The sequence below is a fragment of the Microchirus variegatus genome (assembly GCF_963457635.1).
Source record: "Microchirus variegatus genome assembly, chromosome: 17".
Classification (NCBI taxonomy): domain Eukaryota; kingdom Metazoa; phylum Chordata; class Actinopteri; order Pleuronectiformes; family Soleidae; genus Microchirus; species Microchirus variegatus.
The window spans coordinates 12,495,145-12,517,778 of record NC_139818.1 but is presented as its reverse complement, the minus strand read 5'-3'; the positions used below and the strand labels follow the sequence as shown (position 1 = coordinate 12,517,778).

The 22,634-nt window shown below is 40.4% G+C and overlaps 1 protein-coding gene across 1 annotated transcript; it reads left to right on the top strand.

The window, feature by feature from the left end:
* Window positions 1-3,771: 3,771 nt before the first annotated feature.
* LOC310939302 (uncharacterized protein) lies at window positions 3,772-21,357 on the top strand. Its single transcript, XM_083904013.1, has 7 exons — window positions 3,772-3,949; window positions 4,193-4,326; window positions 4,892-4,992; window positions 5,476-5,624; window positions 6,529-6,757; window positions 7,650-7,870; window positions 20,103-21,357. The coding sequence occupies exons 2-7, from the start codon at window positions 4,205-4,207 to the stop codon at window positions 20,268-20,270; spliced, it is 990 nt and encodes a 329-aa protein (XP_083760139.1). The 5' UTR covers window positions 3,772-3,949; window positions 4,193-4,204; the 3' UTR covers window positions 20,271-21,357.
* Window positions 21,358-22,634: the final 1,277 nt, after the last annotated feature.

The following is a 22,634-nucleotide window of genomic DNA, read 5'->3' as shown; positions in this document are numbered from 1 at the left end:
ACCTCGCTCTTCACTGCGAAAGCCTGCACCAGGCAGACAGAGTACAGCACGGGCTCATCAGAGGTGCCGACCATGCACGTGTCCGCTTAGCGAGAGGGCTCTCTGGCTGTAATTGCCAACAATTACAGCGTGTGCCGCACATGAGGAGTTCAACACTATTTTCCAACACGGTGAAATGGCATCCAGGCCTCCTCCTCCTCCTCCTCCTCCTCTCGCATTCGTGATAATTGAACAATTAAACTTTAGCATTCTAATTACCTCTTCATATGTCATGACTGAGATTTACTGAGACAGGCCGGTCACAAGGAGGGTTCTACAGGGTGACAAGAAAACTGTTTTTCACACTTTCACGCAACATTTTTAATTCCATCATCTACATGTATTATATTATGAGTGATATAAACTGGCACCATAAAAGACAAGCTTTTTTTCTCGTTTTATTTTCAAGTTGACTCATCCTAATTATGCAGGTGATTGACCCATGATCACTTAGAGGCCATTTTCTTGAGGTCAGTCAGCTGCAGCCTCTATTAAACCTGCTGCTTAGACAGGATTTGAATCACACACTTTGATTGGGGCAGTTTAAGCTCTTTATATTCCTCACTCTTAAATGCTAATTCTCCCCCCCAAAACGAATGGACACGAGCATATGGAGAATCTCTCGTGTTAATAATGCAAAGGAAATGAGCAAAAATGAGCGAGCAGAGCGTCGGCGACGTTCTGTAACCATTACTTCTGCAAATGAGATATTTGAGATATCTTTTTTTTTTGGTGCGGCTATACTGGATGCTGTATGGAGTATCATCTTCTTGTTCGTGAGAATCTGACAAATACACGAAAATTTGTGCCATTATCCTTCTCCAGATTAAGCTCCTTTCTTTCTGGTATGGTCACCAAGCTTCTCTGTGGTAGATAAGCTCCCCAAGTATGAATCCTGAGGCCTAATTACATTTAAGAGGGGAGCTGAAAACCCTCACACACACAGACACACACCCACACATTTGCCCAGCATTCGAAGTGGGGACCCTAATAGACATAATGCATTCCCTAGCCGCATACCCTAACCTAAACCTAAACCCAATTCTAACCGGAAACCTCAAAAGCCCTTTAAAGACATGAGGATCAGCCAAAATGTCCTCACTCTGTATGGTTTACATTGTTTTTCGTCCTCACAAAGCAACAAATACAAGAACACACACACACACACACACACACACACACACACACACACACACACACGGTGGGGCTCTTCAGGTGCATTAGGTGTAAATGACGTTAACACAGACAATAGTCTGTGACAAAAGGCTGAAGCAAACAGCATGGCTCATGTAGCAGCAGCAGTAGCCTAAATATAAAATAACCAGATGCTAATTCCGCAACTAAAGAAGTATTATTTTTTCATGCCGGGTAAAGTTTGTGCAAGACAAACATGCCCTCATGACTCGGTCACACCATAAAGATGAGACAGATTATGGGTTTGATATTAACTCCAACTCTAAAGGCCAAACTGAAAGCATGAAGCACATTTAATATAAACAGTATAAACTTACTCTCACACACACACACACTCACACAAAAGTCATTTGCAAGTTCCAATACAAGATGATCATATGTGGCGATACGGAGATGAAAATGATTGGAAATGTATCACGAGGTGGTGATTGTGGACAATATTAAAGTGCACAAAGACGCTTTTGTTCTTGAAATTCCACCAGCAGTTCAGCCAGTATTGCCTCTGCTTTAATTTAATATCTATTTATTTTACTCCATTGTACGGGTTTTATTGAGGTTGCGCCTGCTTTATCCCCTCCATCTAAACCAGAAGTGAAGGTCAGGAGGGGCAGAGTGCCTCTGTTTATTGGCTTCCATTCAGCCCATATGAGCTGATTTGGCTATCTGCTCTTGATATTAAACTCTTTCACAGTATTTTGTGCTGTCCGGATATTGTTTATCACCACATTGAGATTTTCGCCGTGTATTTACTGTTGAATTAAATATTCTTCATCACTTTTGTAATATCCTCTCCGAATGCTCGCGCAGGATGTGAGAATCCTGGTGAATGTGCATGAAAATCCTCGGGTGTCTATCGATGAGTTCAGAAAAAAAGGACAATATGTTTCACCTGTGTCTTCTGATATGGCGTATGTGAAATGCAAAAACACATTTTATTATTTGCAGCCAAGTCCAGGTCAAACCTCACTGTATCACTGCAAGAGTTTGTTTGTGTGCTCTCAAAGGTCACCTGTAATCATGAATATTTTAGTCCTAGTTATAGACACTAAAATGATTCCATATCTGTCTTTTAAGGCTGGATTCAACACTACATATTACTTCTTTTGTCACATTTTTTTTCCTTTTTCTTTGCATTATATATCTGGAAAGTGTCGTCAATGTCTAGTATTAAGGACAGAGGATCTCTCTTAAAAATGCAACCATTAAACAAACTGCATCCACTCATGTTTACACGACATTAAAGATAAACCTCTTAAGATGCATCATTTTATTTTCAGAGGAACAATACAGGAAGGTAGAATCAGGCTTCACGTCCTTTTACAGATTAAGATTAAGGTCCATCATGTGTTCTTTTAATCTATTATGGTGTGATATGATCACATCATATTATGTCATATTATCATCCATCCATCTCATACCACTTTATCCTCTAGATATTATATCATAAGAACTTATTCTGACTTTAATCTCAGAACTATTCTCAGAATTCTGACTTTAATCTCAGAACTAATCTCAGAATTCTGACGATAATCTCAGAACTAATCACAGAATTCTGACTATAATCTGAGAATTCTGACATTAATCTCAGAACTAATCTCATAATTCTGACTTTAATCTCAAAACTAATCACAGAATTCTGACTATAATCTGAGAATTCTGACATTAATCTCTGAACTAATCTCAGAATTCTGACTTTAATCTCATAACTAATTTCAGAATTCTGACTCTAATCTCAGAAATGTGAATTCAAACTGTAATCTCAGAATTCTGAATTTAATCTCAGAACTCTGACTTTAATCCAGAATTCTGACTTTAATCTCAGAACTCTGAATTCTGACTTTAATCTCAGAATTTATCTCAGAATTCTGACGATAATCTCAGAACTAATCTCAGAATTCTGACTATAATCTGAGAATTCTGACATTAATCGCTGAACTAATCTCAGAATTCTGACGATAATCTCAGAACTAATCACAGAATTCTGACTATAATCTGAGAATTCTGACATTAATCTCTGAACTAATCTCAGAATTCTCATGATAATCTCTGAACTAATCTCAGAATTCTGACTTTAATCTCAGAACTAATCTCAGAATTCTGATTTTAATCTCAGAACTAATGTCAGAATTCTGACTTTAATCTCAGAATTCTGACTATAATATCAGAATTAGAATTAATACATGTTCACTTGATTGCTCGGATTGGACGTTAAGTACAATTTAAATGAATAAATTATGAGTTTTTACTCCATTACTGACAGCTCCTGTAGTTATTTATTTTATTTTATCTTTCATATGGGGTCATATTTTCTTCCACCAGCTGATCCTCAGTTCAAAACACCAGCTGGACATCACGTGGAAATAGCCGCAATCGTTCCTTTAACGCATCAGGCAAAAAAACAAAAACCTGCAGCAACAACAACGTATTATGACGTCACCGCACGGAGGGACGAAATATGATGCTGCAGCTGGTGCACGTGGTCTGTTGTTTACTTCTTGGAGAGCTGGATGTGCTGGAGGAGGAGGAGGAGGAGGAGGGGCCGCGTGTGACATTGTGAAACAGTCTTCCTTCACATGGAGCTAACGTTACTCAACATTTGGGAAAGGACCCGCAGAACAACGACAACAGGAGGATAATGTTCGAGTGACATTTTCGTGCGTGTGTGTGTGTTTTTTTTCCCGGCTCTTTCCTTCAAAAAGCGCGAGACCTTTTCACGGTATGTGTCGTCTGTCAGAGTGAAGCCTCTCTGTTGTCTCTCTGCTCTTTGTTCTCAACTTCAGGTTCAAGTAGTGAATGTAGCAGTTAGCATGTTGTCAGCAGGATGCTTCCAGAACACTGGAGTGTGTTTAGTTCAACTTTATGTTTAAATGTACAGCTCAAACAACACATTTACATAATATGTTTTCAGTACAAATGTTATCTCTGTATAAAACTGCCTCTTTATCCTCTCCCCCCCCAGATAAAGACTAGAATGCTTCAGCTCGAAAGCCTGTTCACCCACTTCCATCCCAGCTCCAAAGCTTCAGAGAGTGTCCAAGGCCAGAGCCCACCACCACACACACAGACACTACCCGAGTTCATACAGCACGTCAGGTGAGTCCACTCACTTATGTTGTTGTTATAGTGACAGCAGATAATATTATGTGTTCAAAGCATAAGGATAAACACAGTAGCATAGATGAACTACTATTACTGGATCGTTATTATTATTTTTGTACAAAGCAATACTGCCATTTGTCGCCCATGTTCTCTCGTGTGTGTGTTTTCTCTGTGTTCTCCAGTTTCCTCCCACAGTCCTAAAACATGCATATTTGGATTAGGCAAATTGGACACTCCTGTAGGTGTGACTGTGAGTGAGAGTGGATGGTTGTTTGTCTCCATGTATGGCCCTGTGTGGACTTAGCCACCTGTCCAGGGCCGTACCCGGCCTTCCGCCCCTATGTCCACCTGGGATTGACACCAGCGACCCCTCATGTGGAGGATAAAGTAGTCGAAGAGGGACGAATCTTCTGTTTAATTCCAACTCTAATCATCACACATGCTTTCGTGTTTATAGCTTGTTCCACTGCCCCCAAGTGGCCTACAATAGATAAGTTTATGCAAACCTAACTTCTGTGTGTGTTTTGACTGAAATATAACCTTCAACGTTTCCCTATAGGAAACTCACTGGCCTGAGAAAAGAGGATGTTTACTGCAACCTGCGAATCCCCGATCAGGTTCAGACGGCCAAAGATGACATCAACGTTGTTATCCTCACAGGTTTGGATATGTCGTCATATGAGAGTTATTAATGAGTCCTGAGCAATAAATAAATATTACTTTCATATTGAGATGTGTCATAATGTGATGATCTAGTATCTGAAAATGGCTTTTCCTGGAGTTACTTTACATGTAAGTGTAGATTTAACCATTTCATGGTTATGACATTTGCTTACATACTGATATTGAGGCTTTTGTTTACATATATATATATACATACATATATATATACTTGGTATGCTATTGATTCAGTTAATACCATCAGTGTCATGTTAACTGTTGTACAGTTGTTTTATACACTGTATACAATGAATTTACAGAATTTATTATTGTCACAAAACGTGACCTTATACTTTAACCCCATCATCCATTGCTATTTCATGCTGTCAAGTAATACATGAACTGAAAGTTAAAGTAGTATATTTTTGTTGATACTCTCAGAAAAGCACTGAATTAATGTTTCCTTTTTGTTTTTTTACGTAGGTCACGGGATCTTCTGCATTGACATAAAAACCTGGAGAGGCACTGTGTCTGCTCGCAAACAAGCCTGGCATGTTCAAGTGAAAGAAGAGGACCAACATTTTACCAACACCTGCATTGAGCAGACTGAAGATCCCCTGAGAGCCATCATGGTAAAAAAAATAAAAAATACTACACAGGGCGAAAAATACTGAAATGTTAAAACAGCATCATGAAAACCTAAATGTCAAACTGTTTCGCATATTTAGGTCCAAGGTCCAATCAATTGTCCGCTACATTGTTTTCCTCTAAATCCCGGCAGGTTTAAGAGCATATGAGTCACCGGAACAATTTATATGGAAATTTCAAACACTAGAGTGGGGCTTCCTAAACTTCATGAGTGGCCACTCTTCATTTGAAAGAACATAATTATGCTCAGAGAAGGGGGGGTGAAAGCAGGCAGGTGCCTAAACACAGCTGTCACCTTATGGGCCTGGGTCTGTTTGGAGTCATTCATTAGCATCTCTATAGATACTCAGTTTGGACTGACGGCAAACACACACTGCATTTTTTAAAAATAGTTGCTTGAATTGGATCTATTAACTTCATTTATCGACACAAAGGAGATCGAGCTGGGCCTATTTGAGGATGCATAATTTCTTCAAAAGAGTTCTATAACAGATTAAAATCTTACTATGTGAATGTCAACAGGATATTGCTGATAAATTGTTCTTATGTAATATCAATATAAAGATTTAGTTGTTTTTTTCAAAATGACAGCAGTGCGCAGACATAACGAAGCAAAAATACACACAAGACAAATACAAAGATGTTATTTGAAGAAACAAAAATGGCTCAATGAATCACTTTTTCATACTTTTAATTTAAGGAATACATAACACATTATGTCTCAAAATACAATGTTTAGCAGTGACAAAGTAATAACAATCGGAGAGTGATGACGGATGAATGAAAGTCAATGCTAATGTCACATTTCACTTGACACCATGAAGGATCAATACAGTCAAAGTAATCATCAGTTGCATCCCTGAACTTTCTTCTTCTCCTCCTCTCTAGACCAAAACAACAAACCTGTGCAACCATTTGAAGAGGAGTGGAGTGTCCGTGCACCAAAACCTTTTCTTCCCCAGGGTCATCTTCCTCTCCCCGGACTGTGATCTGGAGGAGGAGCTGAGGAAGAGGAAGGAGCTGCTCTCACACAGTCAGATAGATGACTTCCTGAGATCTTTCAGGGAAGGCTACATGACCTGGATATCAGATGCACTGACTCCCTCCTGGCTCTCTGGTGAGTGAGTGGCTCCTTCAAAGATTAACAAAGAATTTGATCAAAGCCTTAATACATCCCAAACACATTCTGTATTTATATAATATAAATCATCGTATAACTTTTCTCCATGACTGTGGCCTCAAACGTGCTTGTACTTACAGTTTATTTTCAGTCTGTTCAAATGTTCCAGAAATTGACAGAATTGGCAGCTGTGAAATAAGCCAATAAAATAATGACATTACTAAAACCAAACAAACTACTTTAAGTATGATATGTTGTATACTGTTAAAATTTCTAATTTAACACGCAAAATCTATATGGTGTTCTACAGTGGATTTTTTGTTCGTTTTTCTTCATTTTGAATTGTTAATACACTATTTTAACATGCAGTAAATTGTAAATAACTGCCAGATATTGAAAGTTGCTGTATTCTGAATAAAAAATGGGCAAAAGCACTCACATGATCATTTTCTGGCCCTTTTATGGTTAAACTAGAAAAGCACTCGGAGAGGGCAGACCTTTGCCAAGGTCGCTCAGCCCCCCCCACGGATCACGCCCAACATTTTATCACTTGTTCCTGGTCCCATTATGAATTTCCTGGAAATTTCATCCAAATCCGTCCGTGAATCTTCGAGTTATGTTGCTAACGAACAGACAAACAAACAAACTCTGGCGAAAAAAATATACCTCCTTGGCGGAGGTCGAATATGCAAACAAAAGTCCATTTTGAGGCTTAGGTGATAAAGGGTTAACACTATGTTACATGTCCAAAGTGTATATAGCTCTGTTGAAGAGCATATACTGTGTTAAGTTCTAAAAATTTGAAAAATTAGGTCTTAGCTCAATATGCACCAGAAGCAGATGTCTTTCAGGAATGCTGCAGGGTCACTTTGTTTCGTCTGCCCTGCAGGTCACCTGTCGTACAGGCAGATCGAGACAGTGCGCGAGGTCCTGAGGAGGGTAGGAACGTGGGATCTGCTGAGGCTGCACTGTGGCGACCAGCTCAGAGGAGACTATCAGGGCTGCCAGTACATCGCCGTCAACCGTCAGGAGATGGACACGCTGGAGTTCTCCAGGGTCAGGATGCTGTCCGCAGACTCACTGTGGGCCCTGCTGGGACACACTCCACAGGTCAGTGCACTTCACTGGATCTGACCTACATGGTCCGCATATACTAGTCATGAACACTTGTGTCAGTGGCTCCAAATAACAATAATAATAATAATGTCGAGCAGGAAGTAAAAAAATCCTTCCATTTACCAAACATACGGAGAGATATTAACATATAAAAGTGATATCCCACTAAGTTCTTATGTTTTTATGTCAATACATAATAGGGTAATCATCCTTATTTTGATCAATATTAAGATTTTGATTATTTGTTGCTTATAAAGCATACATATACATACACATGCACATATATATACATATGCATACACATATATATATACATATATACACATATATATATATATACATTATGTTGATAATTAATAATTTCAGCAATATAAAAAAAAACAAAAAAAAACAATGTGATCTGTGCTTCATTCCTTAGAAGTTTTGCAATCCATCCTCCTGAATTGTGGGAAAGCTCTGACGTGAGGCAAGCACGAACTAGACGATCAGCAGGTGGCAGTGTTACTGTACTACTGTCTTGGTGAATATTCAGCCGTTCCTCACACGTTAAAGGAACTGGAACAATGGCTGTTAGTAGAACATGACAGCACTTTTACAGTTCATTTAAAACAAATAGGGTCATGTCTAATTGGGAGGAGAAAAAAAAACATCACCGTGACTGAAAAACGATCATAGTAGGTGATGATTATAACGCAGCGCTGGCCAAGAGCAATTCATTTATTCACAGAGAGCCTTTATAAGTATCAATCAAGTTTCAACTCACTAAACGTTTTTATCAATTTAGATGTAAAATAGCAATAAAGAAGTGTTTTGGTTAAAAAAAAAAAAAAAACGTTGACAAAAATGCTGAAAATCCTCTTTTTTTTACTTGAGTTGTCTTCATTCTAATGCACTCCCTTGATAATTTCCATTCACACTCCTCTTGTTAATTAGTGATTTAACTCCTCAGTCTCACGCTTGGGTTCTGCTCTGTAATTGAATTGAAAAAAATGAGTCTGAGCCTATTCACATCCTCAGAGCAGTTGACATTTTGGGATTATTGTTGTTTATTTTAGTGCAAGCTGATAAATGGTACTTGGGCTTTTTGTCCCCACTTGGCTAAACGGTCACTGTGGCAGTGAACATGAATATAACGCAATATGATGATGATATTTACTGATATTTGAACCTAAAAACATCAAATATTTAATTATTCTTACTCTGTGAGACCGTGCTTTGGTCGAGGCTTAAATAAATGTGTTGCATGAATGAAATGTTAAAGGTCACAGATGTGTATGACCCCCCCCCCCCCCCCCGCTCTGCAGCCATTACAAATTCACACCCACTCTCTCAGCACCCAAACACTCACGCTCCACACACCCCAAGCCCAACCCCCTGACTATATGTATTCCCCCCTCTCGCCTCCAGCTGCTGTACATTTGATACATGACCCGACGATCATTAGACAGTCTTCAGCAGGCCCTTTTTCTAGCCCGGGGGGACACACACGACGACGACGACGACAAAATCTATTATTTTTCAAAGAAATATTTGCAAATGAACGCGACGCGTTGTGCACGTCCCGCCACATATTTCACAAAAATATGTGACTGTATGAAAACAGATGGGTGAACATCCTATTTTTCTGCCTGTGTGTGTGTTTGTTTCCCATGATGAGATTCCAATTATACAGCTTCGATATGAATCAAGAAAATGGAACTTAAGTCAAATATTTAAAGATTGTGCTTCTTTGAACCTCATGACAGTCTTCCTCGAACAAAAAAAAAAGGGAAAAAAGAAGAATCCTAGCTCGTGTGTAGCAGCTGTGAGGGGAAGCTTGGGGGGTGGCGGAGAAACCCGATAGCTCCCCCAGGCATATTTTCAGGGCCCAGATATAATGCACGCTTTTGATTTGTTACTTGTAAACACACAGACGGGAAAGATCTGTGATATGACCCAGCAGTCTCACTCGGGGCATCTGTTTGGTTGTAAGAAGTGGCACCAGATGTATCCACAAAGCCACCTCGGAGCCACTGTAGGTGTGTTTCTGTGAGCTCGGTCAATTACTCTGCGGAGAATGGGATCTTGAGATGTCCCCAAAGTAGAGAATGATTGAGTGGAGTGGCTGTAATTTATTAATTATGGTCTATATTCTTAGACCACGGTTCTGGCTTCATTCAATTTGTATGGATGGAGGGGGTAATTACAGTGTGCGTTAGGGACAGAGAAAGACCTTAAGATCTATTCATGTCGTCGTTTAAAGTGCAGGTTAATTACGCTGTTCATCCTTATGTTCATCTTCCCGAAAAATGGGACTGTTTCAGTGCCAGTTAACGTAAACCGGGTTATTCAGAAGACTCGTAAATGAAGTTTAAAAAGAAAAAAAAGCAGCCCTCCGACGGTCACTTGACGACACCGGCCTATTAGCTGATTAAGAGCAGCAGAGCCACAAAGCTGCGATTTCGCCAGTAAACATGTCAGCTAAGAAATAATCAGACGAGATATATCTCGTCTGCGATGCTGCCTACAGATTCCACATAGACGTCAGCTTGTTAATTTAACACATTCCTGCCTGTTTGGCCATCTCCCAGGCTGCACGTGTCGCAGGGCTGTAATGGACAGGCGAGTGCACCCCGTGCTCTGCACAGAGAAAGAAGGCAAAGAGGGGAGACATCAACTGCTTTGTGGTGATAATGAATGGAGACGCACAAAAGGCCTGGAGCTGGGCATTTTACAAAGCCGGCACATTCTGCTGCCTAAAGAGATAATATTGACAACCACTGTGGCTTTTTGGTCTTTTTTATGTGTGTGTGTGGGGGGGGAATGCATTTAGCCATTTGAAGAAAAGCTGAAGTAATAATTAGTGTCTAGGTATTTTATATAAGTGTTTAGTGAGGCAACACATGGGTGAATGTTTTAGTTCATACAAATCAAGATAAGTCTAACACCGTGAGTGCAGTTGGTCAGTTGTGTAAGGATGACGTTCTAAGCGTAGGTTTTAAAGAAAACCTTTTCGAAGAATTCCACATACTTGAAAATAACTTCTTTTTTTTCTTTTTTTTTTACTAGAAAACTGCGGGGAAATTATCGGGATGTTCAGATTTCCGTAATTGCGGCGTCGCTCTTAGGAAAGCAGGGAAGTAGAATTAGAAATAATTTGCGCCAGAGTGTGTGTAGGATGCAACGGAGGGAAGCTTGCGTGTGCAATTACACACGAGAAGAGCGCTGCGGCATCACAAGTGTGTGTAATGAACTAGTGAAGACACCAGCACTTACACAGTGGAAGGCAATGATAAAAGCTGCCTTGTAATAGCCTGTGATTAAACTTGGTAAAAATCTATTTTTTCACTCGGGCACTAGACCACAGTGAAGAGTCCCGTGGAGAGATTCTGCATCTGTCAGTTTGAGGATGACTCAATGTGTTTCCTCCCAATTCATCACCCAGCATGCAGTACCAGTCATTTTGGAGGGCTCTTCAAGTGCTCTTTTGTTAATTTAGTTAAACATCAACCGTCAGAGTTCACGTTTTACACATTCCTACTTAACACAGGTGGAGATTGAGTTTGAGTAAATTTGAATACATGTTTAAAATAAAGCTCCTGCCCATTAATATTCATTACGGGGTAATCTCTTTGAATATGGAAGGAACTGCAGTTGTTGGTGATATCGGTGATGTGCATAAACACTGCACGCAAGGAAAGGATCACAAAGAGCATCATCCTGTTTCTACACAATTAAATTAATATTAAATTTAACATGAAATAAAATGAAGAACATATATATGTAAACATATATACGTTTACGTATATACGTAAACGTATATATGTATTGTTTACGTATATATGTTTACATATATATGTATACGTATATACGTAAACATATATATGTATTGTTTACGTATATATGTTTACATATATACGTATACGTTTATACACACACATATATCTATACATATTTACAAACACATATAATGTTGATTAATTATGTGTGTATATATATACATATATACATATATTCATACACATACATGTATATGTATATATAAAAATGTTGATAATTAATAGTTTCAGCAATATTTAAATCCTTCCAACTTCATATCATCAGTGCAGTAGGATAAAAAATATGTAGATTTGGACGACACAAGCAATTGAATGAAAACACCACAGACTCTGGGTTGAAATTGATGTAAAAAAAACAACAACAAAAAACAATGACAGGATTATATTCCAAGTCAGTTACCAATAATATTGAATTACTACTAATTACAGTCCTACTGTTTAGGCTCAGTAAAGAATTTTCCTATTAATGAGTCTGTCAGCAACTAATTTGGCACCAAATGCTTGATTTAGGAGCTAATGGAGACTTTTTTCTTTTTCTTTCTTTTTTATTTGTTATTTTTTTGGTCTCCAGCCAAGATATTCATTTTATCTCAGTGAGCTCAGCTATTTGTTTTGGGGATTCAGGATATTACGGTGATCCCCACTGTATGGGCTGTACGATATGATCAATAGGGATTCATGAATAATGAAGAGGCCGATTGGAGCAGAGACACTTAATTACAGTTTCAAAAGCCATTCCCGTTAATTGAGGAGAATAAAGGTGGTGAAGTGGACTGAATTTTTTTAACGCCGACTTTCTCTATTGTTCTAATTATTATTTAAATACAAGAAAGGGAAGAAGTTGCGGTTTATGAAGCAGCAGCTGGCCTGCGTCTTGGTGCATTTCTGTGTTTGTCACTTAACGTCATCGTTTGTTTTGTGCTCTCGGGTCATTTCCTCGGACCACCTGTGAGCAGACTATCGTTCTTTTAATGTGAGGCCTAATATGCTGCATATCCAGACAGTGTGTGTGCAGCAGATACACTATGTAATTGACAGCCCTGCCATCTGTTACAGTTAGGTGAAATTATGGATAAACTAGTTAACACACACTTTGGCCCATTGTCTGTTGTTTTGATAATCACCCTTAATAACGGACGGCATCAATATGGTCTTTAAACCTGATTTGGGAGTTAATGGAGTTAGATGGGGACAGTCAGTGTATGCTCCGGGGGTAATGCTGTTAGAGATGTTCGTAAAGAGCAAATTAAATCAGTCATAGATTGTGCCCTCTCAAGTCAGCCAGACAACCAGACCCATTGAGGAGAAAAAGGAGCGGGATTCATATTTTAACCTCTCGCAGAAAATGCACTTATGCGGATGAAAATAAAGTCAGAGCTGGGTGAATGGATGTAAATAGTCATTGCAGAGAGTCTTAATGGCTTCCTGTTAGCTGAGGCAGGTTGTTTGGGAGCAGAGATGCAGCTAATCAGAACTTAACCAGTCCTTTTTCTCCCCCCATGTCTTTAGATAAATGCAGTTATGTATATGGACGTTCACATCCACTAAACTTAAGTTAAGGCATCTTAATGGACAGTCCATAGCTGCAGCGCTGAAGAGCTGAGTTATGACATTCGAGGATTTCAGTCTCTGGACTGATGCAATTAGTAAATGAATTAGTTGTTCGACAGACACCTGTTGCTAATTACTAGCTAATTGTTTTAGGCTTTAGTGGAGGGAAAACTGCTCTTCATCCTGTATCACTATGAAAGGAATCAGACACTACTCAAGCTGAAACAATTAATCGGTTATTAACTGATTACCTAATTAATCGTCAACTATTTTGATCATCGATTAATTGGTTTGAGGCTTTTTTTCATTATTAGTCAAGATTTCTGATTGTTTTAGCTTCTTAAATGTGCAAATTTCCTTTGCTTCTTTGCTCCACATAAAGAAATAATTAAAACTGAATCATTTTGGTTTGTGGACAAAACAAGACATTCGAGAACATCATCATTTCCAGGTTTTGACAAACACTGATCAACAAGCGCCCATAGAACGGAAGTAGCAATTAACAAGTTTTTTTTGGTGTGTATCTGCGCCATTACCTCGTTCATGAAGCCCTGAAGGTTCGAAACAAACAGCTACTGCTGAGAACGCTGTGTTGTATTGTAATCTCGGGCTCTCTGAAAAAACCCATTCTGGTTACGTAAACAATCATCTGAATCCGGGTCAAAGGCGAAAAAGGGACTGTGGCGGGGAGTCGTGACAAAGCTATTTTTAAACACTGTTAAAACAATGTTTTGATAATGAGTAGCAGTGCATCCACCGTTCCAGAGGGGGGAGCTGCGCTTCTGAGAGCTGGTGTGCTGATTACGTCACTTCCAGGTGTATCACAAGACAGTTGGGAAGGCTCTACGCTGGCTGGCCAATCACAACACAGTCTGTCTTCTGGGGGTGAGATTTCAGTCTAAAACATCGTGGCTGACGAGAGCTTCAGTGAGGAGAGATTTCTATCTGCTCATTTACAGCAACTAGGAGGTTTTTGACCATTAAAACAAGTTAAAGCATGTAAGTAGACCTCCATAACTCACATATATATGCGATAGGACAACTCTATGGGAACTTCAATATTTTTAGCAAATGATTAATCAAGAAAATAATCGTCAGATTGACCGATTACAAATATAATCATTAGTTGCAGCTCTTGACACTATCAAAATTCATGATCGAGGTGTTAGGAGAAGATACATCAATCAATATCCAAAGCTGACTGGTCATTCCAGCACTTCGGCATGCAACGATTTATTCTTTGCATTCTTTAAACAGTGGTTATAGATTTTCATTTAATTTTAACCCTTTAACACCTCAGCTTCAAAATGTCTGTCTGGACCTTTTTGCTTATTTTAACCATCAAAGGGCAAGAAAATGTCCTGTGAATACGTTCTTTTGACCATTTTTCCACGATAACTTTCAATATCTGGCCGTTATTTACAATTTACTGCATGTTTTAACAATTTAAAATAAAAGAAAAGCCACTGCAGTTGTACATGAACACCAGAAATTTGAACAGTATACAACATATTTAAAATGACATCTGTTTGAGGTTTTTGTCTCAATGTCCAAAAACAGGCCAAAAACAAGGCAATCAGAGATGTCAGACTTCACTCCATTCACGCAAACAAGCCTCTGGCGGCCTCTGTTGGTCATATTGGCAAGTGCAGAAACACAGACAGACGGACACACAGAGCCACTAAAAACAATACTTCACTCCCACTCGTGGGATGAAGTGAAAATGGAAACTTAAGCAGAGGTGTTGTATCAACTCTCTCCTCTCTGGTGACAAACACTCTGATTCGACGACTTCCTGCATCAGGGCGAGTGAAATTACTGTAATAACCACATGTTGGCTTTGACGTGTAACTTCTCAGCTTTCAGGAACCGTTGAAATGTTGAAATGAAAGTCTTTTCAGAAGATAAAATCTATTACGTTAGTCATGTAGCCTTTGACAATAATGGAAATTGATTTGTATCAGCAGTCAGTGAAAGTGCAACCAAAGTCAGCCAATGGCAGTGTCTGGTATTATACTTTTGGTTTGTATTGTTTCATTTCATTGTAATTTTCTCTTTGACAGAGGATTAAAAAAAATGAAACATTACTATTACCCAAACTAGTCCAGTGTGTATGTGCTGGATGGTGTGCGTACCTTATGAAAAGTACATGTTTTATGGAGTTGCAGACGTTGGCCTGCTAAGCGGAGATTTAGCTTTAGACGTTGTAGTGGTCTTGGCATGCTAAATGGAGATGAATTCAAAAATCTTCAACTGTCGAGCTATTTGGGCTAATGAAAACTGTCGGGACACACGTCAATACATTAACAAACATTATTTGTTTCCAGTAGGCTATTGTCTACATTATCACAGGGTATTTCACCAATATGAAGAGAGCAGTAGGCTATTAGCGACCTGTAGAACCGCGTCCATTGTGTCCACAACCGTGCATTTTTAAAACACTCACTGTAAAACTGTTTTGTCACAATAAAATACTCATCGGTCCTTAAAGTTATGAGCTTGTAAACGATGTCTGTACAACAAACACATATTTTTTGACACAGTGTTTGCAGATTGCATTGTTTTAAAAGTAGCCTGGGGGGGCAGGACTGTGCTTACTATGAAAGACAATCCTGACGGCGCCCCCTGCCTGGTGTAGCGTGATAAATCAGCGAAAATTGAAATTACTCCATAAAATGTGAAAATCAAGGATCCACACCATCGGGCCATGCTCAACCCATATCCACATCTTAGGTCGATCTGACTAACTGTCAGCGACATATGCCCGTCACAGACACAACTTACTTTATAGATAGATGCACCTGTGTCAGCAAATCAAACCTAATATCAATCTGGGCAAACCATTAATCTGTCAATTCAAGACATGAACTGAATCAGTCCGCTGATAATCCAGTGATTACACCTTCCTCGCCGGTAGTTAATGTAGTCACCCAGTGAGCCAAATCGCACGTCGTGGATGTAATTGCCCCGTTACATCCTGCTCAAACGACAGCAAAACACTTTTGGTCTGATTCCATTGCGTTTGGCTCATGGACAAAGATGTTTGGTGAGTCAGAGGTGTGTTGCTTAGTGCCCCCCCCCCCACCCCACCCCACACACACACACACCCTCCCCACCATCTGCGTCTGGTGAGACACGGCGTGGAACAAAGAGCCCGTCGTCTGAGGCTGGTGTGGCGTTACGCTCACTCAGAGTTCACCTGAAACACTGCACCGATGGCTCCAGGTAACAGCCCCTGCTGAATGATACCCGACTAGGATTCTTTGACTTTATCACGGGAAGAATCTGAACTTTGTGAATGGCAATACACGCAGGTGGTGACACGTCCCTACCCAATTACACCGCTCCGCGCATTATTCCGGCTCGTCAAATCACCTGTCAGACCGTCAATGGCAAATAATCATGTTTATACTGCGGCAATTAGAGGAGGTCACACAATGCAAAGTTTGGTTTTGCTAATCAAAGTAGTGATTTCAGGATTTCAGACCCCAACTGGTTGACAATCACACATCCCTACAAGAGAAGGAATGCTGTGGAGAGACTGATACCTGCTGTATCTGCAGTGAGATGTTGGTTCTGGAAGGAGAACGAGCTGTTGTGTTGCTTTTAAGAGGCTAAAAGGTGAACCCGAGAGCCAGGATTTACGATCGTTAGAAGAAGGTAAATAAGAAGAGTAGGGTTTGGTCTCGTTGAAACGTGAGGAGTGATGTCATGTCATTTACACAACCCCCCCCCCCCCCCCCCCCAACATCGAAAGTGAGTGCCTCATCATGGTAGACATTGTTAGGTGAGCTCTCAGCCCTTTGTGTGACACCCAACCTTAGCCCCAAGGGTCCTATCCTGGCCATGAAGTGAGTGTGATACACACACGCTCACACTCACACTCACACAGTCAGGCCTGCCTGCGCTTGAAATAGTAACGATTCTCGTAAGCTTGTGGACGATCTCCAGTCAGAAGTGAGACATTTTTAGAAACTTTTTTTTTTATCTGATCATCTTGATCTCTTCTGGATGTGACACGTCGCTTCTCATCGAAAATGTGCTCATCACACTTTCCACGCGTTTGTCTGTGAGTAACAGGCCGTATCGTCTTCACCCTCAGACACTTGGCTCAAGTGGCTGAAAGGGTAACATGTGGTAACAGTTCCTGCACCTGACACATCATCTCCGTAGAACAACACCTGGCAGGCGGCTCGTCTAGACTGCGCACAACTCCCCTCTCTTTGATTTTATGCCAAAGATGGCAGCTTCCTTCCTGTGTGGCATCATCAGATCAATGTAAATCACACTACTTTGGGGCGATTTGGATTTCTAAACATACCGTAGATCTGTAAATGTCCTATATCATCTGTTGGTATGTTCATTTTATCCAACACAGTTGAATTCCACACCATTTCTGTGATATTTATCTGTCTGATTGTCTACTATACATGTTTTGATATTTATAGGACCCATATTAGGCAAAATCAACTTTTTAATAATTTTAATACTTATATTTGGGACTCTGGAAAACTGGAAGTCCGCGAAAAGTTATATTCTTGGCTCCACAGTGCAGCACAGAGTCCTACACAAACTTCCAGCCTCAGAGGATTTATTTGTCCAGTGGATACATGTTATATATGATGGCAATGTGCCTGCTAGAGCCTGCAAATGACCACTTTTCCAAAAGCTAACTGCTGTTAGCTCCCTGTTGCCTGTTTCCTGTCCCTTAAGTTTCGTTTCACTTTTTTTTAAGGTGGACCTAAATAGATACTACTAAAACAGGGCTGTTTTGCAGGGTGATTGAACTGCTGTGGTGCTTCATCCTTATGGTATTTTGATCAAAGCATGTCACAGACATGTTCATTAGGACACCAGGGAACTAGGTTAACTTGGAGAAATAGGGTATAATATGACTCCTTTAAAAGATTGTACAGCCTTGATTTTTTATTTTTTTTGCATAGGCAGTGGAATTTTACATATTTTTTTATTCAGGCTTGAAAATACCAAGATAGAGAAATGGAAACACTGAACTTTATTTCCTTTAACATATTCAGTTGCTTGTTTATTGACCATTACATCCACTATGATTTATTAAACTAATTCCTCTATGGTGGTTTTGTGTTGGTTTACATGATTCTTTGCCACCAGCTGTCATGAAGCAATTTTTTTCATGCATCCCAAATTAATAGACACTCACTCACTCTGAAGTGTCTGACGCCATTGTTAATACGCGCCATGTGGCTTTCAGCCGCTATAAGACGCAGTTGTTTGGGTTTTTTATTTTTACCCCCCTACCGTCTCCCTGTTCTAATGCACACTAATAAGTAAGTAAATGGTGCAAAGACGTGTGTCTGGAATCGCGCTGGCTTTTGTTGGAGATAATTAGGTTAGCAGCAAGAGTGTGCAGGTGTTGAGGGTGTGCTGTGCGCTCGTGTTGTGCTGCCGACTTGCTCATATTCGGAGGCTGTCAGGGGTGTCGCACTTCCCATCAGCCCCCAAAGCTCAGCAACCTCTTCACTATTAAAATGATCACTTTCAATAGCAGACAAAGGAAAGAGGGAACATATCTAGTGCAGGGTATTTTCCCCACCTCTAATGCTTATCTGCCTTTTGATGTCGGCGTAATAAAAGGCCTATTGGGCTTCCACAATGACCTGCAAAATGGACAAGGGCCGATATACTGGGCTCTGACTGTCACTACCATTAACTAAAAGGCCCAGACATTATGGAGAGCCGGGGATGAAAGAACATGGAAAAAAAAAAAATAATTGAAAAATTGCCTAATGCTAAAGTGAAAGAAAATGGAACTGTGAAAAGGCACTGTAATATTCTGTTATCCCCCGTAAATGCAGCCAAACAAGAGATGCAGCGAGCCATTCTTTTTGAAATGGATGTGGTTCACTTACCTGCATGTCTAAATCTAGTTAAGGCTTCCATTGTCAGGCTCAAACATAACAGGGCGTTTTGATGTAGTGTTAAAGCGTATTATGCCCTACAACCTACATAGAATCAAGAGAGGTATGACTCCATTCAAGATGTGAGGGGGAATTAAAAAAGCTCAGAGAGAGAGAGAGAACAAGGTTAATTTCAAATGTATTCTGGGTTTTTTCCAGGCTGCTGTCACATCACTTCTCCAACAGAGACGCACACGCTTTTCAGGTTTAGAGGAAATTTGAAAATTTGTTGTATCCACAATCCAAAAAACATTTTTTTAAAGACAATGCTTATATGCTTCATATTGTTTGAATTACCATATAATCCATTTTGTCAAAAATATTGACTCACATTGAGTGAGTTTTAAAGCAAAATAAGCTTTTGCTTTTTTTTAATGACAATAAATATTAGCTGCATTAAATCATGGATTTGATCATTTGCTGGCAAAAAGTCATTTCAGCATCGAGGTGTTATATTATTGGTGTTATTGATCTTGCCGTAGATACAATGTGTCATTTTGAGAAACTCTCACACTCAAATTAGCCCAGAGTTGCCACTTGTAATGCCATAATCTGTGGGTTTCTTCAAGCTACGACACACAACGCAGCAGCTCAGCAGCAGCTTGTTAACGTGTAGCAGTCAAAGGTCAAAGTCATGAGTGCCTGCTTAGTTCTGTCCAGGTCAGGAGGTCAGAGTCAGGGTCGTAACCCCAAGGAAATCACCTTGTTTTAAACAATGTGAGACCAGATTGTTTCTGAATCAGTAGATATGTGCAGCGCTGCTCTGTGACCACCTGCAGTGAGCTTTTTCATGTACCAACAGTGTGTGATATGACTGGTATATGTACTGAAAAACAGTTCCACCTGTGCAATAAAGTGCACTTCTAATTCTTTTTACAAAGTGAATAATTTGCCGTTTTTTTTTCCTCCATTACTTTGCAGGTAACTGTTAAAATGTATAAGCGGGGATCTCATGGCTGGCTGGTAAAGTCCCCGAGCGCCACCACCACCATCCCGTCCAACACCTTTGTGATCTTCAGGATCAGCGGAGACGAAACGGACGCTAAAATCCCAGCGAGCACCATTCACAGCATCACGCTGAGCATTTAACTTGTGTGTTTTTGGGGCAACAACTCTAGATTTAGCTCCAACCTCATCCATTCATACACAGTGCCTTATTCTATGCAGGTAAGCAAAGGAAAGACGAGGGGGAGCATAATTTGCCAGTTTTCCTGAGTAGCTGATCCTCACTTGCAATATTATGTTAATGAAGATTGTTCCAGACAATTAGCCTGATTAAGTTTCTCTTGTTTTGAATTTCTGGGGGCGAGCCCACACTTTGCACATCCATTAATGAATCATTACGTTAGCTGATTGTGTCACATCAATTCAGGATGTCAAGTGTTTTAATGTGTTAATTGTGGCAGAAAACAAAAAAAAACAGTGGCCTCTGCTACGACGAGGGCCCGAGTGTGTTACTGCCTCTTTGGGGTTTTAATGGGGAGTGATTTACGGCCTGTTTCCACGGTGTAACTGTAAGGTGCTTTATTAATATGCTCGACTGCACAGCAGGGGGGACGATAACGCATTCAAGAGCGCACAGGCGCAGCCGGCAGCACCATTCACAACTGTGTCTGAGTCGCTTTCCATCAGTTACCAGGCTCGCGCAGCTGCGCTAACAGCTAGCAATTGTATTTACTGGGCCTGGTAGTGGCCAAAATGAAGTTATTTCCATCAAGATATCAGTGCCTTTAGCTAATGCAATAGAGGGAGGCTCTCTGTGTCGATGGTATCTCTCTCTACCTGAGACATCATTACACGATACTCACTTTTTCAAATGTCTGGTTACTGTTTTACCTGAGGGACAGATCGCAGGTAGTCGTACAAACAGCCCGGTGTTGTTTGCAGCAGTGGACGCACATTTTTATAGACTCTGGTTGTTGCTTTTTAAACAGTTTAAACAGTCGACTTTGGTGTTCTGATGAATTCATTGTGTATTTAAACAAAGAAATTGATCACGAATGTTTACAATATCGGACGAACTAGTGCTGTGCATGCAGGTTTGACTGTATTTTTGTTACACAATATTTAAAGAATAAGAGTGAATATGATTGCTTCCTTTACTCTTCAGTTGATTTATTTAAGCATGTTGGTTTCTTTTTTTTGTATTTGTACCATTGTGTCATAATAAACTGAGTTAATGATTCAATGCTTCTTTCTCAAATACATCGTCCTCGCCCCAAAATGTTCCCATCACCTTCAGATATGCAGCGATGCTGACGATCTCTAACGCTGCCTCTTATATTCTCACTGCTTCAGTTTGGAGACAGAGGGCAGGCATCAACAGCTCACTCTGCTCTTTGAAAGCATGCAACAAGTCTTCAGCGCAGTAAGACACACTGAAGATTAGATATGGATGACTGGCCAGAGGGACAAAGCCAGCTCTGTTGGTTGGTGTAGCGGTGACTGAGGGATATCGCGGGGGGGGTGGGGGGTTGCTGAGCGGAAATGGACATGGGGATCAGACCAGAACATAATGTGACAAGGTAACAAGGTAAAATGATCCAGGCTGCAATTCTTCTAGAAACTGAATCAATGCGAGTTCTATTAAAATCCAGACATTGAGTTAAAGTGAATCTATAGTAAAACACAATCAGCCGTGCTCTGCAGTGAGCATGCATGTCATTTAACCTATAGAGATATCCTCCACCTGTCTCTTTAGTTGCTTATTTTGACATATTGAAGGACTCTGTGATCTGGTTCATCCAGTAAGTGAAGAACTACAAGTCTTGACCCCCGCAATAAAGCCGGGGGTGTCCAACTCTGACCCTCCTGCCATTCGACTCGGTCCCTGCAGTTTTGTCAGGTTAGGTGACTCGTCTGACCTCTCCTTTGTAAAAGACATGGACACGTAGAACAGCGTGGACACAAGAGACGGATCGCTTTTGAACGACATGCGCGAAGGGAATGAGCGGCCGTCTGAGCAGCAGTCATTGAGCTGGAAAGCCCGCACCGGGTCGCTGGTGTTTTCATGTGGGTCAGTACCCGAGGACATCAGCTGCTCTTACCTCTGCACAATGTTTTGCAACAATTCCTCTCACCTACTTGACCACAGACGCTGTTTTTCGACAGCTGAAATTCACAGCTAAACAAACTCCGAATCTCCTCCTCTGTAATTTCAGATGGAGGTCAGCACCCTCTCTTCATCTTCTCTGGGATGTAAGCCTGTTCAGTCTCTAAAGAGCCCGAGAGATGAGATTATAGACCAGAAAAAAAAAGGCTGTGTTTACTGTAAGAGGGGGAAAGAGTTAGGAATGAGCCCCCGATATAAACATAATTTGAACACCACAATGCACTGAAACATTCAGAGCACTGGTTAATATCCAGCAGCTGACTATTCTGAGCATCTGAATATTTGTATAGAGCAGCTTAGATCTAAGTGATTCAAAAGTTTATTTCCCCAACTAAAAGCTC

Coding starts and splice junctions, on each gene's coding strand:
- LOC310939302 (XM_083904013.1), top strand. CDS start 4,205: ATGCTTCAGCTCGAAAGCCTGTTCACCCACTTCCATCCCAGCTCCAAA. Junction 4,993..5,475: donor CAACGTTGTTATCCTCACAG/GTTTGGATATGT, acceptor TTTTTTACGTAG/GTCACGGGATCTTCTGCATT. Junction 7,871..20,102: donor TGCTGGGACACACTCCACAG/GTCAGTGCACTT, acceptor ATTACTTTGCAG/GTAACTGTTAAAATGTATAA.